Source organism: Octodon degus, unplaced genomic scaffold (genome assembly GCF_000260255.1).
Source record: "Octodon degus isolate 3935 unplaced genomic scaffold, OctDeg1.0 scaffold00199, whole genome shotgun sequence".
NCBI classification, from domain to species: Eukaryota; Metazoa; Chordata; class Mammalia; order Rodentia; family Octodontidae; genus Octodon; species Octodon degus.
In genome coordinates this window covers 2,826,588-2,847,816 of record NW_004524775.1, presented here as the reverse complement: position 1 = coordinate 2,847,816, position 21,229 = coordinate 2,826,588, and the positions used below count along the sequence as shown (strand labels likewise).

The window sequence follows — 21,229 nt, the reverse complement described above, 5'->3', positions numbered from 1 at the left end:
TTTTTATTTATTACATTTATTTATTGTGTGTGTGTGTGGCCAGCTCAGCCCACCAGGGGGCGGGTCTGGCTGGCATGTGGTGCTGGGGATCGAACCGTGGTCCCTCTGCTTTGCCAAGCTTGTTTCAAGTAGGTGCTTTAGACCACTGAGCCATCTCTCCAGCCCCCAGATTATATTTTTTCATGTTAAGATTTATGATGTTCTGGTCTTTAAATTTTTGAAAAAGGCTATGCAAATCTATATACACAAAAACAGGATGTTAAACTGTGGTCTTTTGTCATTTTATTGTAAGCTTATAGAAACTTAAGGGTGGCTTAGTGTATTGAGTATGTAGTTTTGGGGAACTGTGTTGAAGTGTAATTCTTATATAAAAATACATTTTTTAAATATATTTTCATGGGCATTGGACTTTATTGTATTTGAATTGACTTTCCAGATATTCAGAGGTAATAAAATTCAGTAAATGCTATACTGTAGTATTTAAGACATTTTACCAAGAGGAAAATCTACTTTGTAAATTGTCAGATGTGACTGGAAAAGTTTAACATTACTGAAAACTCTTAGGTTTTTCTTTCTTATGAATTTGTTTTTATTAGAATTAATTTCTTGGTGTGTGTGGTAATAGTTCACTGCTCTACAGCAGTGCTTGTCACATTTTATGTTGTCACTGCTTTTTTGTATGTGCCATTCATTGTATCTTCTTTTTTTTTTTTTAATTTTATTTATTTGTGTGTGTGTGTGTGTGTGTGTGGCCAGCTCAACCCACCAGGGGGCGGGGCTGGCTGGCATGTGGTGCTGGGGGATTGAACCACGGTCTCTGTGCTTTGCTAAGCTTGTTCCAAGTAGGTGCTTTAGACCCCTGAGCCATCTCTCCAGCCCCGTATCATTCATTGTATCTTCTAAAACATTATGTATATAATCATTTTGAGAACTGTTTGATTCCCTAGGGAGTATTGTAGCTGTTATTATCTGTGTGTTGGTGTTTGTGCTGTGTCTCTGCTGCCTGCTTTCTAGGGCTTGTAGGGCTTATGTAATGACAACTGTTCTTTCGGCAGTGGTATAAACTCACTACAGCATGTAGGAATAGGGTGTCCAGGACACTCACTTGTCCTGATTGGGGCAGTACTACATCTTAAGTGTGTGCTTCTGGGTTTTTTCCGTGTTGTGTTTTTGATTAAACTTTTTCTCAGACTGATACAAACTTGATTTTCCAGCCTGACCAAGAAGTTGTTACCATACCAGACCTGGGAAGTCTGTCTTCACCTCTGATAGACACAGAGAGGAATCTGGGCCTGCTTCTCGGACTCCATGCTTCCTATTTAGCAGTGAGCACACCGCTGTCTCCTGTCGAGATTGAATGCGCCAGTAAGAAAAGTTTGTTTTCTGCTGACCGATTAACATATTACTTTATTTGGTTGAGCTGCAGGTGTCCTTAAGAGTAGGAGAGGAAGAAGACTCAGCACAGTTGTTGCTGATGAAAATAAACAAGGGTGGTGAAATTCAGCTGATTTGAAATAGCTGTGGACGGTGCTCATCTGCCTCATGCTTCTTGGCTGCAAGGGAGCTGTGTTGTTCAGGGATGTTTGCCTGTAGCCTCATACTCTGCCTTCCAGCAGATGGGCCAGGATGTGTGTTATCTCCCTTTGTGCCCAGTAAATGTGGATTTACAAACCACGTAAAATGTGGATTGCTTCTCTGTCTCTGTCTCTCTGTCTCTGTCTGTCTGTCTGTCTGTCTTTCTGTGTGTGTGTGTGTGTACAGGATCTCACTATGCAGCGCAGACTTGTAGTGATCCTTCTGTTTTCAGCTTCCCTGGCACTGGGATTATAGGTGTGTGCCACCATTCCTGGACTTGGTCGCTGGCTCAGTGGGGATCATAACCCGGTCCCTGTGCTTGCCTAAGCAGGCGCTTAGTCTGCTGAGCTATCTTGCCAGCTCCCCCTTGTGTTTTTTTTTTTAATATCCCTGGACTCATGACCTCTTGCTTGCTAGGCAGGGGCTGTGCCACTGAGCTGAATCCTCAGCCCTTGGTTGTTATTTCTGTACAAGTTCTAATATGTGTATTTTTTTTTTTTTTTTTTTTTTTTGCAGAACCAGGGGTTGAACTCAAGCCCTTGCCTTTACCAGGCAAGCTCTCATTCTACTGAGCTATCTCCCTGGTCCCTTGAAGAGTATGTTTTTACCAGACTAAGATTAGGTACATATTGGGGGGCAGCCTTTGTAACTGTATTAGTAATGACATTTCTCTGTATTCTGTAAAATGAGTTTAGCTGTACCTCTGCTGTTCTCATCTGTGTGTGCATCTGTCTACCCATCAGGTGTTGACTGAGCAATTAGTTGCTTGTGCAGGGCACACAGACGGATAAGACAGGCTGCCATCTTGGCTGCGTATGTGATGATGAGCCAGCACATGAAGCAGATCAAGATACGGGTGATAGATAAGGGCAGCTAGAGGTAGCTCTGGGGGAGACAGCTAGGCAGAGAAGGTAGTGTTGGGACTGGCATGGGGCCTTGTGTACAGAACCACAAGCTGCAGTGGTCCCTGGGTCTCCAGCTCCTTTCAGGGTGGATGCTGGGGAAGGATGGGTGAGGATGGGCTCATGTGAAGGAGAGCCCCCGAAGCAGTTACTTTCTTCTGTACTGTCTTGGGGAGGAGGATGAGTTTCTTTAATATGAGGATGTGGCTGTGGGAGACTCCAATGCAGTGAGAAGGGCAGTGCTCTGTCACTAGGCCACGTTCCTCCCCCGAGTCCCAGTAGTGGTTACTGGCCTAGGGCTGCTCCCCTCTGCCTCAGGTCCTGACTAGATTACAGGCACGCACCTACACACCTGGCTTGGAAGGCTTGCTGACGTCAGACCTAGCTGATCCTATATCTCCTGTCCTATGTAGGTCTCCTTTCTAGTCTGTTGGGTCTCCATCTCTGTGATCTTTCTGTTTTATTTTTTTAATGCTTTTGGTACAAGGTCTCACTCTGTAGCTTGGACTTGTAGCAGATCTCCTATTTTCAGCCTCCCCAGTGCTAGGATTATAGGTGTGAGGCCGGCACAGCTTGTGGTGCTGGGGATTGTGCCTCGGTCCCTGTGCTTGCCTAAGCAGGTGCTTAGTCTGCTAAGCTATTTCACCAGCCATGATAGGGAAGGGTCTACAGGGTGTTCAGGGTCTCACTACTAGATCAGACTCATAGTGATCTGCCTGTTTACAGCCTCCCAAGAGCTGGGATTACAGGCATGCTACTACACCCAGTCTCAGTTGCCATCTCTGCGCGTCCCAGGGGCAGGGCCAGCTCAGGAGGCCCAGGGATCAAACCCCTGGCCCCTGTGCCTGCTTGCAGGCACTTTAATATGCTGAGCTATTTGGTTGGCCCTTGTGATCTTTTCTTTTTAAAGATTATATGTTTCTTGTTAAAAATTCTCTTTCTTGTTACTCCATGAATAGTGTAGGAATATGCAGCGTACCCTGAGGAGGTTCTCTGTAGAAACCCTTCAGGCATGCTGTCCCCTTGATGCATGTGTAGCATTTGGTGTTGTTGTTTTGTGTTGGGGCCATATCACAGTGGAGTCTCCATGTTTTGGGCCCTGCAACCTCTAGTCCTCTGTGGACTACATTGTTCTGGTGAAATTGAATGTTGTTTTCCCTGTGAGAATGTACAGTCTTCCCATGGTTTTATTCTTTTGATTTTTGTTGTCATAACAAAATTCTTTGGGCCGAATAACTTACAAAGGAAAGAGGCTTATTTTGAAAGGTTAAATTTTTTTTTTTTTTTTTTTTTTTGGTGGAACCGGGGATTAAACTCAGACCCTTTCACTTGCCAGGCAAGCACTTATTCTACTGAGGCATCTCCCCGGCCCAAGAGGCTTATTTTGCTCACAGTTTTGCAGATGGAAAATCTGAACAAATGGTCATCAGCCTTGTTGCTTTGTGGTGAATGCCATCATGGTGGAGCACATGGGTGAGACAAAAAATCAGAGAGATGTAGAGCTTGGCTCTAGCTTTTTACAACTTGCTCTCAAGAACCAAGGAGGGTCCTGTCAGTTCCTTCTCACTGAGCGCTCCCTCTTGTCCTGTCTTCACCTGTGCACATCATCACATTGCGGACTAAGCTCCCTACCCATGCGCTCCTGGGAACGCACACAGACCACATCTGTTCTGTTGCACATGGTGTACGAACTAGACAAAGAACAGGTATGCAGTGAGTGTTGGGCTGGAATCACTGCTCTGAGTCCTGATGCTGTGTTTAAAGTATATCAAGTAGTTGAGAAGTGCTGCATGTACTCATGTAGATGAAGGCGTTATAAACCAGCCTGTGTAAATATGTCACATGGGCCTGTTTCCTTTGAATCATGTTGAATTACACCTTTTAAATTAGATTAAAAAAAAAAAAAACCAACAAAAAAAACCAGGGCTGGGGATTTGACTCAGTGGTAGAATGCTTGCCTAGTAAGCTGGAAGCCCTGGGTTCGATCCTCGGCACCAAAAAACAAACAAAAACCAGTGTATTTAGTTCATGGTCTTTTGTATTTATTGTGAAGTGTATATACTCAAGTTTCTCTTTAATGTTTACTTTGCTTTTATTAGAGTGGCTTCAGTTGTCCATTTTCTCTGGAGGTCTGCAGACCAGCCAGATCCACTACAGCTACAATGAGGAGAAAGATGAAGACCACTGTAGCTCTCCTGGGGGCACTCCTGCCAGCAAATCCCGACTTTGCTCTCACAGACGGGCCTTGGGTGACCATTCCCAGGCATTCCTTCAAGCCATTGCTGACAATAACATTCAGGATCACAATGTGAAAGTGAGCCAGGCTTTCTCCCATTCCTAACCTAGTATTTTAGTCTCTGAGGACTTTTATTTTGGTACTGGGAATCAAACTCAGGACCTTGCACTTGCCAGGCAGGTGTTGTGCCACTGAGCTATATTCCTGGCCCTGTCTGAGGACTTTGACATGGGAATATTGTCATGCTTTCGAAAATATAGCACAGACTTTGATTATGCATATTTGGAGGTGAGCAGATGATTCTGTTTCATATACCAGTGAAGTTTTAGAAGTTTGTTGATTACAAGTGAGCTGTGGCACTTTAGGATTTGTGAGTATTCCCTGGATGGCTGTGAAGTTAACCTCCTGGCATTCTGTTGCAGGACTTCCTGTGTCAAATTGAAAGGTACTGTAGGCAGTGCCACTTGACCACACCCATCACCCTCCCTCCTGAGCATCCGGTGGAGGAGGTTGGCCGTTTGCTCTTATGCTGCCTCTTAAAGCATGAAGACTTAGGTATGAAGCTTGAAACACGTGTGTTTCAGTGATATCATAAATCTTTCAGCTGACATGCAGTGCGTATTCATTCCTACTTTACCCTTCTTTTTAAAATGTTTTTTACAGGTCATGTGGCGTTGTCTTTAGTTCACACAGGTGCGCTTGGTATTGAGCAAGTAAAGCACCGAACATTGCCTAAAGCAGTGGTGGATGTTTGTCGAGTTGTCTACCAAGCAAAATGTTCACTCATTAAGGTAGATAGAGTTTAATTCTTCTGTGGTACGGATACAGTTGCCAGACTTTTTTTTTTTTTTTTTTTTTGCAGAACCAGGGATTGAACTCAGGCCCTTGTGCTTGCCAGGCAAGCACTTATTTTACTGAGCCATCTCCCCGACCCCCAGACTATTTGTTGTTTATTTGTCTTTTCCTATTAACTTTGTAGACTCATCAGGAACAAGGCCGTTCTTATAAGGAGGTCTGTGCTCCCGTCATTGAACGTTTGCGGTTCCTCTTTAACGAACTGAGACCTGCTGTTTGCAATGACCTCTCTATAATGTCTAAATTTAAGCTCTTAAGTTCTTTGCCCCGTTGGAGGAGGATAGCTCAGAAGATAATTCGAGAACGGAGGAGAAACAGAGGTAAAAATGTCAGAAGGTCTGTATGGTTCACTGTGTGATTCCAGAGGGAAGCTCTTTGCTGTTGTACACTGTGTGGGGCAGTTCCATGTCGGCGACAGTGTTTAGGTGTGGTAAGGAGGCCTGCTTATTTTCCTAAGAGATCAGACAAAGATGCAATTTGATACTGAATGTGTTATGATTTAGTAACTAGTATATTAGTTCTACAAAAAGTAATACTATAAACGTCACTAAATCAGTGGGGAAAGGAAAGTTTTCTTTTTTATATGTATATTGGAACATTTAACCTTATGATTTAATGCTACTATTGTAAAGAAATTTTTGGATTTCAAAATTTTAAGTATTTCCTAGTTATCATCAAAATTACTTTTATAATCAATGTTTTTTTTCAAACTTAGTTCCCAAGAAGCCAGAGTCTGCTGATGATGAAGAAAAAATTGGAAATGAAGACAGTGATTTAGAGGAAGCTTGTATTTTGGCTCATAGTCCAATAAATGTGGACAAAAGACCTGTAGCAATTAAGTCTCCTAAGGTAAGACGGTTTTGGTGGTTCTGTGATTGGTGGCGTAGAAACACCGCACATAACAAAGGGATCTAGGAAATGGTACCTTTGTGCCAAGCCCCTGCAGGGTAGTGAGTGTGGTAGTTTTTTATTAAAAGTATATTCCCAGTGATGCTTAGTGAACTTGACTAATAGTTTCTGGTTAGAGCAATAGCTGGAGAAAGGTGTGCTTTTTATTTTTGGTACTTCATTGCATCAGTGTATCTTCACTAGTCATTCATTGAAGGTATCCTTTGTTCCAGAACTGTATTGGTGGTCTCTGAGACTGTTCCTATGAAAGATAATTTAGCTTGATGTGCCAAGTTAGTCTATTTTAAAGGGTGTTAATGTAGAGATTATAGATACATTTAAAAGCGTATTTTGTAGCATAATTTGTAACTGTATGTTAGTATATTTAAAATATCCTACCAATTTAAATCTATTTGCATTATTTAATATTCAAGTAACTATATTAGAATACATGTTCTTAGGGTAAACTAATGGTGAAAATTGCTTCTGTTTGTTAGGATAAATGGCAGCCCCTGTTGAGTACAGTTACAGGGGTTCACAAGTACAAGTGGTTGAAGCAGAATGTGCAAGGCCTTTATCCACAGTCTGCACTCCACAGTACAATTGCTGAGTTTGCCCTTAAAGAAGAACCAGTGGATGTAGAAAAAATGAGAAAATGCCTACTAAAACAGGTAAAGTCTTATGGGGAATGCTCTGTGTTGTGTAATGTACCCAACACTGAAGTATATGAATTGATACTTTTCAGCTGGAGAGAGCAGAGGTTCGTCTGGAAGGCATAGATACAATTTTGAAACTGGCAGCCAAAAGTTTCTTACTTCCGTCTGTGCAGTATGCGATGTTTTGTGGATGGCAAAGACTTATTCCTGAGGGAATCGATATAGGGTAAATTTTTTTTCATAGTTATGGGAATCTATGGAGTGTGGCATTGTTCTATTGAAATTAGAAATCTGGTAGCTGGTAATGTTGGTGTGCACTTGTAGACCTAGCTACTTGGGAAGCTGAGTTGTGGGGAGCCACATGGGTCCAGGAGTTAGAGACCTGGCTGGGGTCTTAGTATAGTGATGTCTTTCTCAAAAGGTAGAAACTCTGGCAGCGCTCTCACTGTAATTATTTGTCTTTGTTTGAAAGGGCGCCTCTTACTGATTGCTTAAAGGGTGTTGATTTGATCCCGCCCTTTAATCGGATGCTGCTAGAAGTAACTTTTGGAAAGTTGTGTGCTTGGGCTGTTCAGAATATTCGAAATGTCTTGATGGATGCAAATGCCAAATTTAAAGAACTTGGTAAGTTAAAAGAAATCCCAATGTTGAAAGGGTCTTCTGGTGCCTCAGCCTTGTTTTATAGTTAGGCCTTAATTATAGGTCATAGAACCTTGGAATTGCCAGTTTTTGCTTTTGAACACTTACATATTATATTGATAATCTGAACTGTTTTTAGCCGTCTCTTATTTTAAATAGAACTTTCAAAAATTGGCAAAAGACACAATCTTGAACTTCTAATATAAAAGTTTATATATTTATGAGTGTCACTGATACTGTAATACTCCAAGGTGTAAGTGTCCTGTATTAATACTTACTTCCAGCCTGGTATGGTGGTGCATGCCTATAATCCTAACACTCTGGGATGCTGAGGTAGGAGAACTTTTGAGGCCAGCGTGGGTAGCTTAACAACACAGGCCTTACCTCAGTAATTTTCAGTAAGGCTGGCTGTGGATGTGCATACCTATACTCCCAGCACTCTGGGGACATTGGAGCCTAGCCTGGGTATCTTAGACTCTTTCTAAAAAATTTTTTTAAAAAAATGGTTGGATATTGAGATGCATGCTTATAATCCCAGCATCCTGGGAGGCTGGGGCAGGAGGACTGCAAGTTCCAACCTAGACTGGGCAGTTTTGAAACTCCTGTATTAAAAAAAAAAAAAAAGTGGTGGAGATGTAGCTCAGCTCTGATCTCAATCCTCAATACTGCAAACAACCAAACAACGAATTTCCTGGATAATTTTAGCATCTACAGAGAAATGCTAGCATTGGTTTTGTGGTAGAAAAGTAGATTGTAGCATCATGGAAGAGAAAGGAGGTCCCAAAGACAGAAGATAGCTCTCTGTGAAGTGCAAGTGGTAAGACCTTTGGAAAGCAAGACAGGGCTTCCTACGTTCATAGTTTATTGAAACCCACTAAAAAGCAGAGATGAAAAACCAAGCAAGAACAAAATCCAAAGTCCAGTGTCTTCTGTATTAAGTATATTCTTGTATTATCCATAAACAAAAAATGTAACATACAAGTGTGTGCCAATGCGTGTTAGGTATTCAGCCTGTTCCCCTGCAAACTATTACCAATGGGAACTCGTCGGGACCAAGCCTGGGGACGATTCCACAAGCTCGCTTTCTCCTGGTGATGCTCAGCATGCTCACCTTGCAGCATGGCGCAAACAACCTCGACCTTCTGCTCAACTCTGGCACACTGGCCCTCACACAGACCACACTGCGGCTGATTGGTGGGTTACGCTCATTTTAGTACGAAAATGTCTGATTTTGCCTTGATTTCCCTCTTTCATAATAGAGTTTGATGGTAGCATACAAATAACATAAAAGCCACCTTTTAAGCTGTTTAAATAGCATGCCGTGCTGGCCCCGCCCTTGAGGCGCGCTGAGACAGTGATTGAGAATGTGCATGATGGTGCGTGCCTGTAATCCCAGTGCTTGGGAGGCTGAAACAGGAGGATCCCAAGTCTGATCTGTGTAGTAAGACCCTGTAAACCTTGTACTAAAAATATTTTTTTTAAAAAGCAAAAACAAGAAAATATTTCTTTCTGTTCCATGGGTTTTTTGCGGAACCGGGGATTGAACTCAGGTTCTTGGGCTTGCCAGGCAAGCACTTATTCTACTGAGCTATCTCCCCGGCCCCTCTTTTGTTAATTGTGCTTTTTGTATCATATTCAAGAATCATTACCAAGTCTAAGGCGGGTGAAAATTATCCCTCTGTTTTTTTTCTGTTAAGTTTTATGGTTTTAGATCTTATGTTTAGATCTTTGGTCTATTTTTATATAAATATACTTTATACATTGTGAAGTAAGAGTCTAACATTTTTTTGTTGTCATTGTTTTTCATTTGTTTTAGTACTGTTTGATGAGAAGACTGTTGTTTTGTCCAAGGTCTTGGTATTCAGTTGTCCATTGATACTTCTTTCTGGACTCTGAATTTCATTCTGTTCTGTGCGTCTGTCATTGTGTCAGTACCACACTGTTTTGAATGTTGTAGCTTTGTAGTACAAAAATGTAGTGCAAAAATGAGAAATGTTAAGTCTTTCAGCTTTGGTTTTCCTCTCTTCGTAGTATTTTTACTATTTTGGATCACTTTTGCTGAAGGATGTATTGAACCTGTAGGTTGCTTTGAGGATTATTGCCACCTTGATAAATATTAACTTATATTTTTATTGTTACCGGAAAAATATTGGCCTCACAGGTAATTAGGTCTTCCTAATGATCTGTTTTAAGGGTTTGAAGATTGCTGTTAATTCTTTAAGTTCACCTGTTAAGTCATGTGGAGCTGAGCTTTTCTGGTGAGAGCTTCTTGAACACTGATTCAGTCTGCTGCTTTCAGTGCACTTAGTTTTTCTATTTCTCTTTCAGGGAGTGTGTGTATTTCTGAGGTTTTATCCTGTAGGTAATCTGATTTGTTGTTGCACAGTTGCTCACAGTATTCTTTTATAATCTTTTACTTATGTGTTAATATTAATTGCCCTACTTACAATTCTGATTCTAGTTATTTGCATCTTGTCTTTTTTTTCTCAATTGATATATATCAAACTTGTTTGGCTTTGTTTTTAAAAACCAACGGCTGATCTTCTTAGTGGTTTGAAAGATTGTAGAGGGAAATGTTCTACTTGTCTGGCTGGTACACATCCATTGTTGTTGTTGTTGTTTTTTTTTTTTTTTTTTTTTAACAATTGATTTTGGAACCTTGCGCTTACCGGGCAGGTGCTTATGACGCTGAGCTATATCCTGGCCCCCAACTTCTGATTTTTCTTGCTTCTATTGTTTTTCTGTTCTATATTTTGTTTATCTTTGATCTAATTTCATTTTTCCTACCTTAGGGTATGCCATTTCTGTTTTTGTTTCTCTAGTTGTAGTGTTACTGATTTAGTACGTGTTTTTCTAAGTATAAATGTTTCTTCTGGAACTTTTTTTGCTGCAGTATGTAAGTTTTGAGATACTGTGTTTTCACACATCAAAGTATTTTCTAACTTCCCTTACTGTTCTCTTGATTCACTGGTAGTTTTAAGTGTGTTTGGGTTAATTGCTATATACTTGTGAACATTCCTTCTGTTATTTCTAATCTCATTTTTGTTGGAGAAAGTAAATTTTATGATTTTCTTTATATTATCTTGCTTATGATCCAACGTGGTCTGTTTATTTGAGGAGAATTGTTTGTTCTGTTGTTTTGGGTAATGTTTTATGTGTTTGTTAGATTTCTTTGGCTTACAGTGTTGCTTTTTGGCTAAAAACCAGACACTATACGTGCAGGGGTCCTAGGTTCCACTGAACAAGCAAGGTTTTCTCTTGCTTTTGTAAAATCATAGAGTCCACTTTGACCCCTTTAAAACTGCATCAGGCTGGAGGACATTCAGCCTTCAAGAGTCATATATCTGATATCTTAAGGCCTGATTCACAACTAAGAATTACTTTAAAAATGACAAAAATGTGTTTTCTAGAAACCGCCTGTTTTTATGTTGTCTCTTTTGAAGAGGCACCTATAAGTGGAAGTCATAGCACAAATCATTCATTTGTTGTAGTTTGGTAAGTTAGTGACTTGTGGCCTGCTAACTCATGAGTATGAATGTCAGCTAGCGTACAGGATACCGAAAGCAGAGAATTGTTTCTCGTGAAGATATGTCTATGTTTGCAATTTGCCCTGATCAGAATGACCTATCACTTGAGAGATTACAAGTATATAACGCGTTATGTGTATATCCAGATAGACTATCTTGAAAAGAAGATATTCTTGTTACAAAGCTATCTAAGCTTTGGTTAGTACTCAGCACTTACAGGGTTAATGGTCCACCTGTGAGAGTCTAGTTGGACTGTTGGTCTTTTTTGTTTTTTCCGGAACCGGGCATTGAACTCAGACCCTTGAGCTTGCTAGGGAAGCGCTTATTTCACTGAGCCATCTCCCCGGCTCCCAGGACTGTTGGTCTTGTTCTGTGCTGGGGGCCCTCGGCCAAAGCAGCAGCCACTGTAAAATCTGTTTCCTTCCTAAAGTTTTTCTCCAGTTCTGGAAATTGGTTAACCTTTTTTAAGTCTCTTGAAGAGAAAACAAATGTTTTACATTTTTGGCCTACTAAAGCCCACTTTGAGAACTCTGTTCTCATTTCTTCCTACCTAGAGGAGTAAATGCACAAACAAGCACATGACAAGAGCGACAAGAAGGAGTAAGAGTATTATACTTTGTACCCCTTCGTTTTGCCACTGAAGCCAAAAATAGCCAGAGCATCCAGCAACTTGTGTCGCCTGAGTTAGATTTTACTATTTCAAATCCATTGATACATTTTACTTTGAACTGATAGCAACTCAGTTCCATTCGTATTGTGTGTAACCTCAGAGCCATCATCCAAGCACCAAGTGTCCTGCCCTGCCCTCCTCCTTCAGTTACTAAACTGGTTTTGCAGTGTCTGTTTGGGGTCATTCTAGAGAATCATTCCCCTGCTGCCTCTGTCTCTGAGGTTTCTGAGGCCTGGTTGGCTTGGTGATCTACTGAGAGAGCTCACAGACAGTTGGTGCTACAGTTTATTAACTGAGTGGCACTAGGTAAAGTCCAGAGTCCTCTCCTGGTTGTAGTCACACAAGACACACTCCATTTCCGTAGTGCTGTGGTGTAATGACGCTCGAGAAGCGCTTTATGGGAAGCTTACCAGTGCTTGATGCTGTGGTCCTAACTGGGCTAAGGACCAGCCACGCCCTGCCCGGCACGTGCCGGGTGCAAGCCCACTGAGGAAGCTAGGTTTCAGTGTGGACCACACCGCACAGACAGTTCAGCATCGGGAGTGGTGCTCACCATGCGGGGACCAAAGGAGCCTTCCTGAGGCCCACGTTCCTAGAGCCGGCCGGGGCTGGCCCTCTAGCAGCTGGCAGGCTGTGTCTTCAGCCTGCTCTGGGAGCTGTTTCCTGTGCAAAGGGAGAGCCTGTTACGTGTTTAGATGGCTGTCTGTGCTTTGATCTTGTAACAGATGTGATGTGTGTCTAACCTAGAATTAGCTTGCTCACTTGAGAGCTGTAATTCCAAGAAGTAGAATAAATATCTTTCCTGGGAGCTTTTGTGTCTTTTCATCTTCTGAATGTATTTATATGTTTTGTCCTCCCTGTTCTCTTCCTAAGTCTTAGATATAATGAATAAATTTTCCACAGTATGTGGCGTATACAGTGGTAGAAGTACTTCTTGGCTTGTGTGTATGTGCTATGAGTAGTGCACCATGGCTACTTCTGGCTTAGCTGTTGTTTTGGTGCTCTGACAGGTCCTAGCAGTGACAACATAGAGGAAGATATGAGTGCATCTGCCCGAGGAGCCTCTGCTACGGTTTTGGAGGAAACCAGGAAGGAAACTGCTCCGGTACAACTCCCTGTTGCAGGGCCAGAGCTGGCCGCCATGATGAAGATTGGAACTAGGGTCATGAGAGGGGTGGATTGGAAATGGGGTGATCAGGTACTCAGATTTGATTTACTACATTAACCACACGCTGCTCATGTTCAACACAGCTTGATTTATGTGATATTAGGGAAAATTGGAATTGTTAACTTCTCTTAACTCAGGACCCATATAGTTGGTAGGTGATTAAGTTCTAGGTTCATGAGTAGCTGGTTAGAAGCAGAGCCTACTACAGAGGGCCTCAATGAGAGTCAGGTCGAGGAGGAGTGGCCTGTGGCTCAGTGTGGTGTGGAGGTGGAACTAGAGTGGGAGTGAGCAAGGGTGTGCTGCTGGGTGGGGACCACCCCTTCCCTCAGAGTATGTTGCTTGCAAATCTGTCACTTGGCTGCAGACAAAGGCACCATGGCGTGAGCTCAGTGGGGCCAGTGGTCAACTTGCCATGGTTATGTCACTGTTAAGGGGTTTTGTCACAGTGTTTAGAGGAATTAGGGTGTTTGAGGACAGTAGCAGCATCCTATAAATAGCTTCCTGCCTTCCAAATGGGAGCTGGAGTGAGAGTGATCAGAGCCTGACATTTTGCACATAGGTTTGGGCCTATCTGTACTTGTGAAGTCTGTGTACTGTGATGTAGCCCCTGCCAGGGAGGCTACATCTTAGCATGGGCTAAGGGGCTACTCTTAGTGTGGAAGAGTCTGTGCACACATCTCTGGTGGCTGGATCATGGTGGGCATGGGTAGGACACACCCCTCTTCACTAGGCTTTATTTTGGCTTTTGCAGGATGGGCCTCCCCCAGGCTTGGGCCGTGTGATCGGTGAGCTCGGAGAAGATGGGTGGATTAGGGTCCAGTGGGACACAGGTAGCACCAACTCATACAGGATGGGCAAAGAAGGAAAGTATGACCTCAAACTGGCAGAGCTGCCTGCTTCTGCGCAGCCCTTGGCAGAAGACTCGGACACAGAGGATGACTCTGGTGAGTGAGGGCATCTAAGTCACGGCAGTCTGGTGAGTGACTCAAGGCTGGTGGACTCCTTCTCTGGTCCGGTGTGATCTGCAGGCTCTGTAATCTCTGGTCTGCAGGTTAAATATGTGCCAGCTGATTCCTGTGCTGGTGCAGAGTGGCTTTGGGGACCTTCAACCCCACTGAACTGACTTCCCAAATATACTGTTCAACATTCCCACTCTGCCTTTGGGAGCAAAATGGGAAGACAGAAGTGCTGCCTCACTGTGGGTGTTTGTGTGGTTGGTGCTGCGCCCCTTGCTGAGGGAGCCAGCCCTAGTGGATGCATGCAGCATGCCTCCTTCTCCACCAGTTTTGAAGCCTGCAGGGCTGGACCGCTTGCATTCCTTTGTCTCCTGTTAGGATGTTAAACATAGTGTGGAGTCAACCTTAGGAAACAAGGGAGGATTAAGAGGTGGACCCAGAAAGTCTGACCTGGCCTAAGAAAAGCCAAGGTTGTAAGAGGAGGGCTTCATGACATGTCTTAAACGTGTGTGAGAGACTCCACGGTGAAATGAGTATGTGGATGAAGTGGCATTCTGCTGGCCTCAGCGTATCCGAGAGGCCAGAGCTATCTTGTGGGGCTCTCTGTCCGGTATTAACTGAGTGCCACTAGGCTTGCGAGACTGCTGTTATGTGGAGCAGATAAAACCTGCAGAGATGCTCAGGAGAGTGTGGTAGCATGGAGGGCGGGAGAGGCTGTGTCCCCCTCAGAGGTGGCTCGAGATGGCTGCCTTGGGGACCCTTAGGAGCAAAGCATGTGGTCTGCAGCATGGGGTCTGGCTGTCCGGCCTGTCAGTGCTGACCTCCAGTGTGTGGTCTCGTATCGGCCCCCTCTGCTGCCTGCTCACCTCTTCTAAGCCTGGCTCTGCCTAGAAGCTTTCCTCACTGAGGAGCTGATGCCTGGGCAATGTTGGCTGTGGGACAGAAAGGTGGCCTCCTTGTCTCACAGACAGTTATGCTGGACATGCGAGCGCTGGTCTCCCTGCCCCACAGATACAGGTGATTTACTCATACCCGTGTCCGAGTCTGCTCCTCAGAATCAGCTTGACATCTCGTAAGTTGCCCCTGGGGCCTTGACATTGAGCTTCCAGGTCGTTTGTTTTGAGACAAGGTTTCGTTAAGTTGCTCAGGCTGGCCTTGAACTTGGAGTCCTTCTGCCTGTGCTCCAAAAGTACTGGGACTTCAAGCGTGCAACACTATGGCCAGTTGAAAGCTATTCTAAAGAAGTGAAACCTTGGAATCATTTCAGTGCTTTCGAGGTATAAGCTTACATTATTTAAAAAAATTTTTTTCCCCAAATCTCATTTTTATTTGGAACCAGATGGAAATAGAAATGACCTGAGTAACTGTGCACCTGGAAGGGTCATTTGAGTCAAGGAATGTGGACTGCTCTGGACAGCATGAGGAGTTCTGGTGTCTTAACAACAGGGAGATAGCCAGGATTTCCTTAGTTCTGTCTTTTCTGGATAAGTTTTCCCTTTCCAAAGTGAAAAAGAAGGGTGCAGAATCTGTGTGCTTACGCTTTATTTCACTATGAACCTAAAACTGTAAAAATCGAAGTCTTTAAAATAACATAAGAATGTGACATTAGATCCTGTAAGTGATGTGCAGGCTGCCTTCCGGTTGCATGGCATATATAGCTTTTTACTCCAATTGTCTCTTTCAGAAGCTGAGCAGACTGAAAAGAACACCCACCCTACGGCGGTGATGCTCACTAGCACCATTAACTTGCTGCAGGCCCTGTGCCTCTCCGTGGGCGTGCATGCCGAAGTCATGCAGAGCGAGGCCACCAGGACACTGTGTGGGCTGCTGCGAATGTTAGTGGAAAGCGGAACCACGGACAAGACATGTATGGATGAATAATTGTGGGCCCGGAGTGTCGGTGTTGGGGCTTTGAATGGGCCACACTTGTGTTTATCTGGGCACGTGTGGGTGTGAGTGTGGGTGTAGGTATTAGGTTTCCGTGGCTGCTGTAATAGCTCTGTGAACCACATAGCAAGCAACAGAGTGTCTGGTTCCTCTATGGCCTCCGCGGGAGGACTGTGCCAGGCCTGTCCCCTAATGACTTGTGGCTTGTTGGAGGTCTTTGGCCTTGTGCCACCGTACCTAGTTCACATTTACTTTTTATAACAATACCAGTTAGCCTCAGCCAGACTAATTATATCTGCAGTGAACCTGTTCCCAAGCAAGGTCACATTCTAAGGTATGAGGGTCAGTGCTTCAACATGCAAATTTTGCAAAGACACTGTTCAGTCTACAACTCCAGGTTCAAGCGACAGATTTGTTCTCCTAGAATTCTGGACCCCAGAAGTCTCAAGTCAAGTTGCCAGCAGGGCTGTGCTCTTTTCATAGGCTACAGGCCCGGATCTTCCTCGCATTGCCACTGTCTGGTGGCTGCTGACCTTCCTGGCTGTGGTTGCATCACTACAGTCCCTGATCTGCCTTCACATGGCCGCCTCCTCTGTGTTTCTTTATGTCTTTTGAGCTTATGGAGACTCATTTATTGGATTTTGGGTTCGTCCTAATCCAAAATGATGTCACTTAGTGACTTCTTCAGGTCCCAAACAGGTCATACTCTTGAGATTCAGAGTGAATGCCAGTTTTGGGAGGCATGTACTTTAATCCATTAGGTACTGAGTGTTTTTTTGATGTAGGTATGGGGAATATGAATTGGAGAAGTGGGGTTTGTGTGCGTATATATCTGAGGGTGTGCGGGTGAGTGCTAGGGTGGATCTGAGGAAAGTGTGAGTGTCTGTCAGTGTGGGCATGTGTATTCAAAGTGCGTATGGTTGTGTGAGCATGTGTGTTAATGTTGTGTGAGTGTGTTGTGTGCGTAGAGATCAGTGTGTTATAAATGTCAATGCTGATGATCAGTGGGTGAGTTTGTGGGGAGTAGGAGAGTGTGTTTCAGTATGTCAGTGTGATTGTTATAGACGGGAATGGGTGTATGCGAGCGTCCACACTTGTGGATATAATCATGTCAGTTGAAGTGTTACAGTGTGTGAGTGTGCACCTGTGTCCATGTATCAGTTAAGTGTGAGTATGAGTGTGTGACGGTGGTTTGAGATTGTGAGGGCGTGAGATTTGTCTGAGTGTGCAGGAATAACTGAGGGTGTTTGAATTACTGTGGGAATGTAATTAAGACTAAGTGTAAAGAAGTAAGCGTGTATCGGGTTAGTGCGTGTGAGTGAGGGTGTAGTTGTGTGAATGTCTTGATTATGTACATGGAATATGCGTGTATCAGTGTGACAACACAGATGTTATGTTTGTGCTCCAGTGTGAAAGTGTGAAGTGGTATGGCATGATTGGAGTGTGTCACTGAGCAAGAAGGAGGCTGTGTATGATAGCATTGCAAGAGTGAGGTGAGACTGTGAGCTCCCGTGTGTGAGTGGGTTTGCATGGTGGTGAATGTCTGCAGCTGCATAGGTGTCTGTGTGTTAGTCTGAATAGTTATCGTGTAAGTGAGCTCTGGGAATGTGTGGCGGGAGCGAGGGCACGTGAGTGACGAGTGTGTCTCGGCGACTGTGTGGGTCAGCCTGGCTGGGTGTGTGCCTGTGCTGGAGCCGTGAGCCTGGGTGTGGAGGGCTGCCAGGCCTCTTGGCCTGGGGAGGGAGAGAGGGGCTGCAGCCTGAGTGACCATTAGTGGGCGAGGGGCCGATGCGGCCCGAGTCCTGCCGAATCACTTTGTGTGAACAACAGAAACCTCATACTTGGTGTGTCAGTTCAGAGTTCTCAAACATGGATGGAAATTTACAGTGTTGATGAAACATAATTTAGATCATGGGGATATGTAAAACACATGAGATTTAAAAAATAGAGCTGGGGGCTGGGGATTTAGCTCAGTGAACAGCACCTTCCTGGCAGACTCAAGTTCCTAAGTTTGATTCCAGGTACCAATTACGGGTCATTTTTGTATTGCCTAGAGACCACAAGTACATGAGAGGCAGTAATGGAGCTTGAGCTACTGTGTGTACTTCAGAGGCTTAAAGATGCTGTAATTATTTCCTGAGCCAGCTTAAAAGCCATCTCCTGCTAATTTCACACTGTGTATGTCCCATTGCAGTAAATTTGTAACGAAGCTTAATGTTGAAAATAAAAATAATATCTTAATTAAAAGTAAGGATTATATGCACCCAATTACTTCTCGGGGCTTGGTGCCGACCAGGTTTGTCTTTTCTTGGCAGCTTCTCCCAGCAGGCTGGTGTGCAGGGAGCAGCACCGAAGCTGGTGCACGCTGGGATTCGTGCGGAGCATCGCGCTTACCCCGCAGGTGTGCGGGGCCCTCAGCTCCCCGCAGTGGATCTCACTGCTCATGAAGGTTGTGGAAGGGCACGCGCCTTTCACTGCAGCATCACTGCAGAGACAGGTAATGTGCAGCCAGGCGACACCTGGTCCACTCAGCACCTACACAGCAGCACTCCCAGTCCTTGAAACATGTGCCTTTATTCAGGAGTGAACGTAGGGTACAGCAAGAAGTTGTGTGCAGTTGCTCTCCTGCAGAAAAGTGGGAAATGCTCGTGGTGGTGACTGTGTAGTTACCAGCTGGTCCACTTGCCTTCCTACTAAGTGATTCACTTCTGCGTGTGTTCTCCTCTGGCTCACCAACAGGGTGGTATGATAGTGTTCAGAAGAATTAATTAAAAAAAAACTATGTTTAAATTAAATACATGCATTTATCATGTCACTTTAAAAAATGGTGATTCTTATTAATTGATTAAATGTCAATTTCACATGATTAATTGTGGTATGGGGAAAAATGATAAGAAAAATCTGCAAACTTAATCTGTCAGGTAATGACTTTCTCTAAAGCATGTCGCATCTCTTTGACCAGATTTTAGCTGTGCACCTACTGCAGGCGGTCCTTCCATCATGGGATAAGATGGACAGGGCAAGGGACATGAAGTGCCTCGTTGAGAAGCTGGCTGGCTTCTTGGGCAGTTTGCTTGCCACTTGCCCTTCTGATATCCCATTACTCAGAGGTGGGTGGCTTTCTTCTTACTGTGGCTCCTGGTAAGGGGTGGTGCGCAGTGCAACTTCTCCGATTTGTCCCCAGAGTCAACGCTGAGGCGGCGGCGGGCCCGGCCACAGGCCTCTCTCACTGCCACACACAGCAGCACGCTGGCTGAGGAGGTGGTGGCGCTGCTGCGCACCCTGCACTCGCTGGCGCAGTGGAACGGACTCATCAACAAGTACATCAACTCCCAGCTCTGCTCTGTCACCCTCAGCTCCATGGGGAAGCTGTCAGAGGGGGTGCGTGCACAGTTTCAAATGAACTTAATCGTTCTTCTGGGGGTGGTACTGGGGATCGAATCAGGGCCTTTGGCCTTGCACTAAGCAACATCCTCAGACCTTGTGTAGTTTTGATTTTGAGACAGTGTCTCACTGAGTTGCTGAGCTGCCCAGTCTGGGCTCCAGCTTGCAGTTTTCATACCGTAGCCTCTCAGTGCAGGATTTTAGGCATATGTCACCACACCCAGGAGGCCTGGTTATTATTTGTGGAGTGTGAATTTGACTTTCAAATTATCTACCTAAAAACTGTGCATTTTACTTAAGGACATGTAAAATCTTTTTAATGGAAATAATTATTGAAGAAATTAATATGAAAATTAATTTGGAAGCTTGTATCTGTAATCTCAGCTACTTGGGAGACAGGAGGATCACCTGAGCCCAGGAGCACAGGGCCAATTTGGGCAGCGTAGTGAGAGTCTGTTTCCTAAAGAAATGACAAGGATTACATTTTGTTGTGAATTTGTAAGAGGGGCAGCTCTGTGGGCATCCCTTTTTAAATTTACTGTTTGATGTCTACACTAGGCCCAGTTAGAGGACTACTTTCCTGACTCTGAGAACCCTGAAGTGGGGGGCCTCATGGCAGTCCTGGCTGTGATTGGAGGCATCGATGGTCGCCTGCGCCTTGGGGGTCAGGTCATGCATGAGGAGTTTGGAGAGGGCACCGTGACTCGCATCACCCCGAAGGGCAGAATCACCGTGCAGTTCTCTGACATGCGAATGTGCCGAGTTTGCCCACTGAATCAGCTGAAACCAGTAGGTGGCCTGAGCAGTGACATTGGTTCTAGAGCTGGCTTCTGCCATAGAACCTGAAAAGAGCTGCGCTGCTCAGTGGCCTTCCAGAACGCTACTTGTTTCTGCCTGTTGGCCGTGTTCCTTGTCTCACAGGGAAGGCAGGACAGTGGTTCACATGTTGTCTTTTAGCCTCAAAGATCAAAGGACATCAGCACTCTGTAAGCCAGTATTAAGTATTTTTAAAAATGAAGTTATTAAACTTTTTATTAAAAGCTCAATTTTGAAAACCTTAAAATGATTCTATTCACATTCATGAAAAGACTTACTTAGCAGATGCTGTGAGTTAGGGATGCATAAGGAAGATGAGTGATTTGAATTATTTTGATGTAACCCAGAAGCAGTTTTACTGTATCTTTTTGTAAAATCCTGTTGTGGGTTGTTATAGGAGTATATATTACAGAATATTTGAAATGTGTAGAACATACCTAACGAGACAGACTACCATGCTGATGTAATTATTGACTAGTAAAGAAAAAGTTGATAAATTTTTGTATACATGCCTTTATCTCGCCACTAATGTGGTATTTTACAGTTGTTCTCAGACATGAAGTGACTGGGAGTACTGTGGTATTTCAGAGTTAAGATTCAGTGCTTCATATTTTAGTCTCCCTGGTCATGCTGTGACAGCTTTGTGTTCTCCCTGCAGCTCCCTGCTGTGGCCTTCAGTGTGACCAACCTGCCCTTCACAGAGCCCATGCTGTCTGTCTGGGCTCAGTTGGTGAACCTTGCTGGAAGCAAACTGCAAAAGCACAAGATAAAGAAATCCCCTAAGCAGGCCTTTGCAGGTCAGTGCATGATGGTGAGGGGAGAGCTGCAGTCCTAACCTAGCAACATCTGGACAGTGTTTGCTTTTCATCATTTGTTGAACTGAGTTGGAACATAACCTGTGTGTGGTGATTAGAGTGTTTTTGAGTCAGTCTGTGATGTGTTTGGAACCTAATCCAGAGAGCTCATCTGAGGCTTACCCTTCTCTCATTTGTTCTGGGCAAGCTTTTATTTTTATTTATTTATTTATTTTTAATTTTATTTATTTGTGTGTGTGTGTGTGTGTGTGTGTG

General features: G+C 44.1%; 1 protein-coding gene across 1 annotated transcript in view; it reads left to right on the top strand.

The window, feature by feature from the left end:
• Herc2 (HECT and RLD domain containing E3 ubiquitin protein ligase 2) overlaps positions 1-21,229 on the top strand; it is a 215,642-nt gene that overhangs the window by 82,413 nt on the left and 112,000 nt on the right. The window contains exons 26-43 of the mRNA XM_004644472.2: positions 1,215-1,365; positions 4,577-4,791; positions 5,136-5,268; positions 5,377-5,504; positions 5,693-5,888; positions 6,284-6,417; positions 6,954-7,127; positions 7,202-7,338; positions 7,585-7,736; positions 8,754-8,945; positions 12,959-13,146; positions 13,868-14,060; positions 15,757-15,939; positions 18,275-18,456; positions 18,922-19,069; positions 19,144-19,340; positions 19,902-20,132; positions 20,818-20,956. Coding sequence (XP_004644529.2) covers positions 1,215-1,365; positions 4,577-4,791; positions 5,136-5,268; positions 5,377-5,504; positions 5,693-5,888; positions 6,284-6,417; positions 6,954-7,127; positions 7,202-7,338; positions 7,585-7,736; positions 8,754-8,945; positions 12,959-13,146; positions 13,868-14,060; positions 15,757-15,939; positions 18,275-18,456; positions 18,922-19,069; positions 19,144-19,340; positions 19,902-20,132; positions 20,818-20,956 — 3,073 coding nt within the window. The remainder of the gene's footprint in view (positions 1-1,214; positions 1,366-4,576; positions 4,792-5,135; positions 5,269-5,376; positions 5,505-5,692; positions 5,889-6,283; positions 6,418-6,953; positions 7,128-7,201; positions 7,339-7,584; positions 7,737-8,753; positions 8,946-12,958; positions 13,147-13,867; positions 14,061-15,756; positions 15,940-18,274; positions 18,457-18,921; positions 19,070-19,143; positions 19,341-19,901; positions 20,133-20,817; positions 20,957-21,229) is intronic.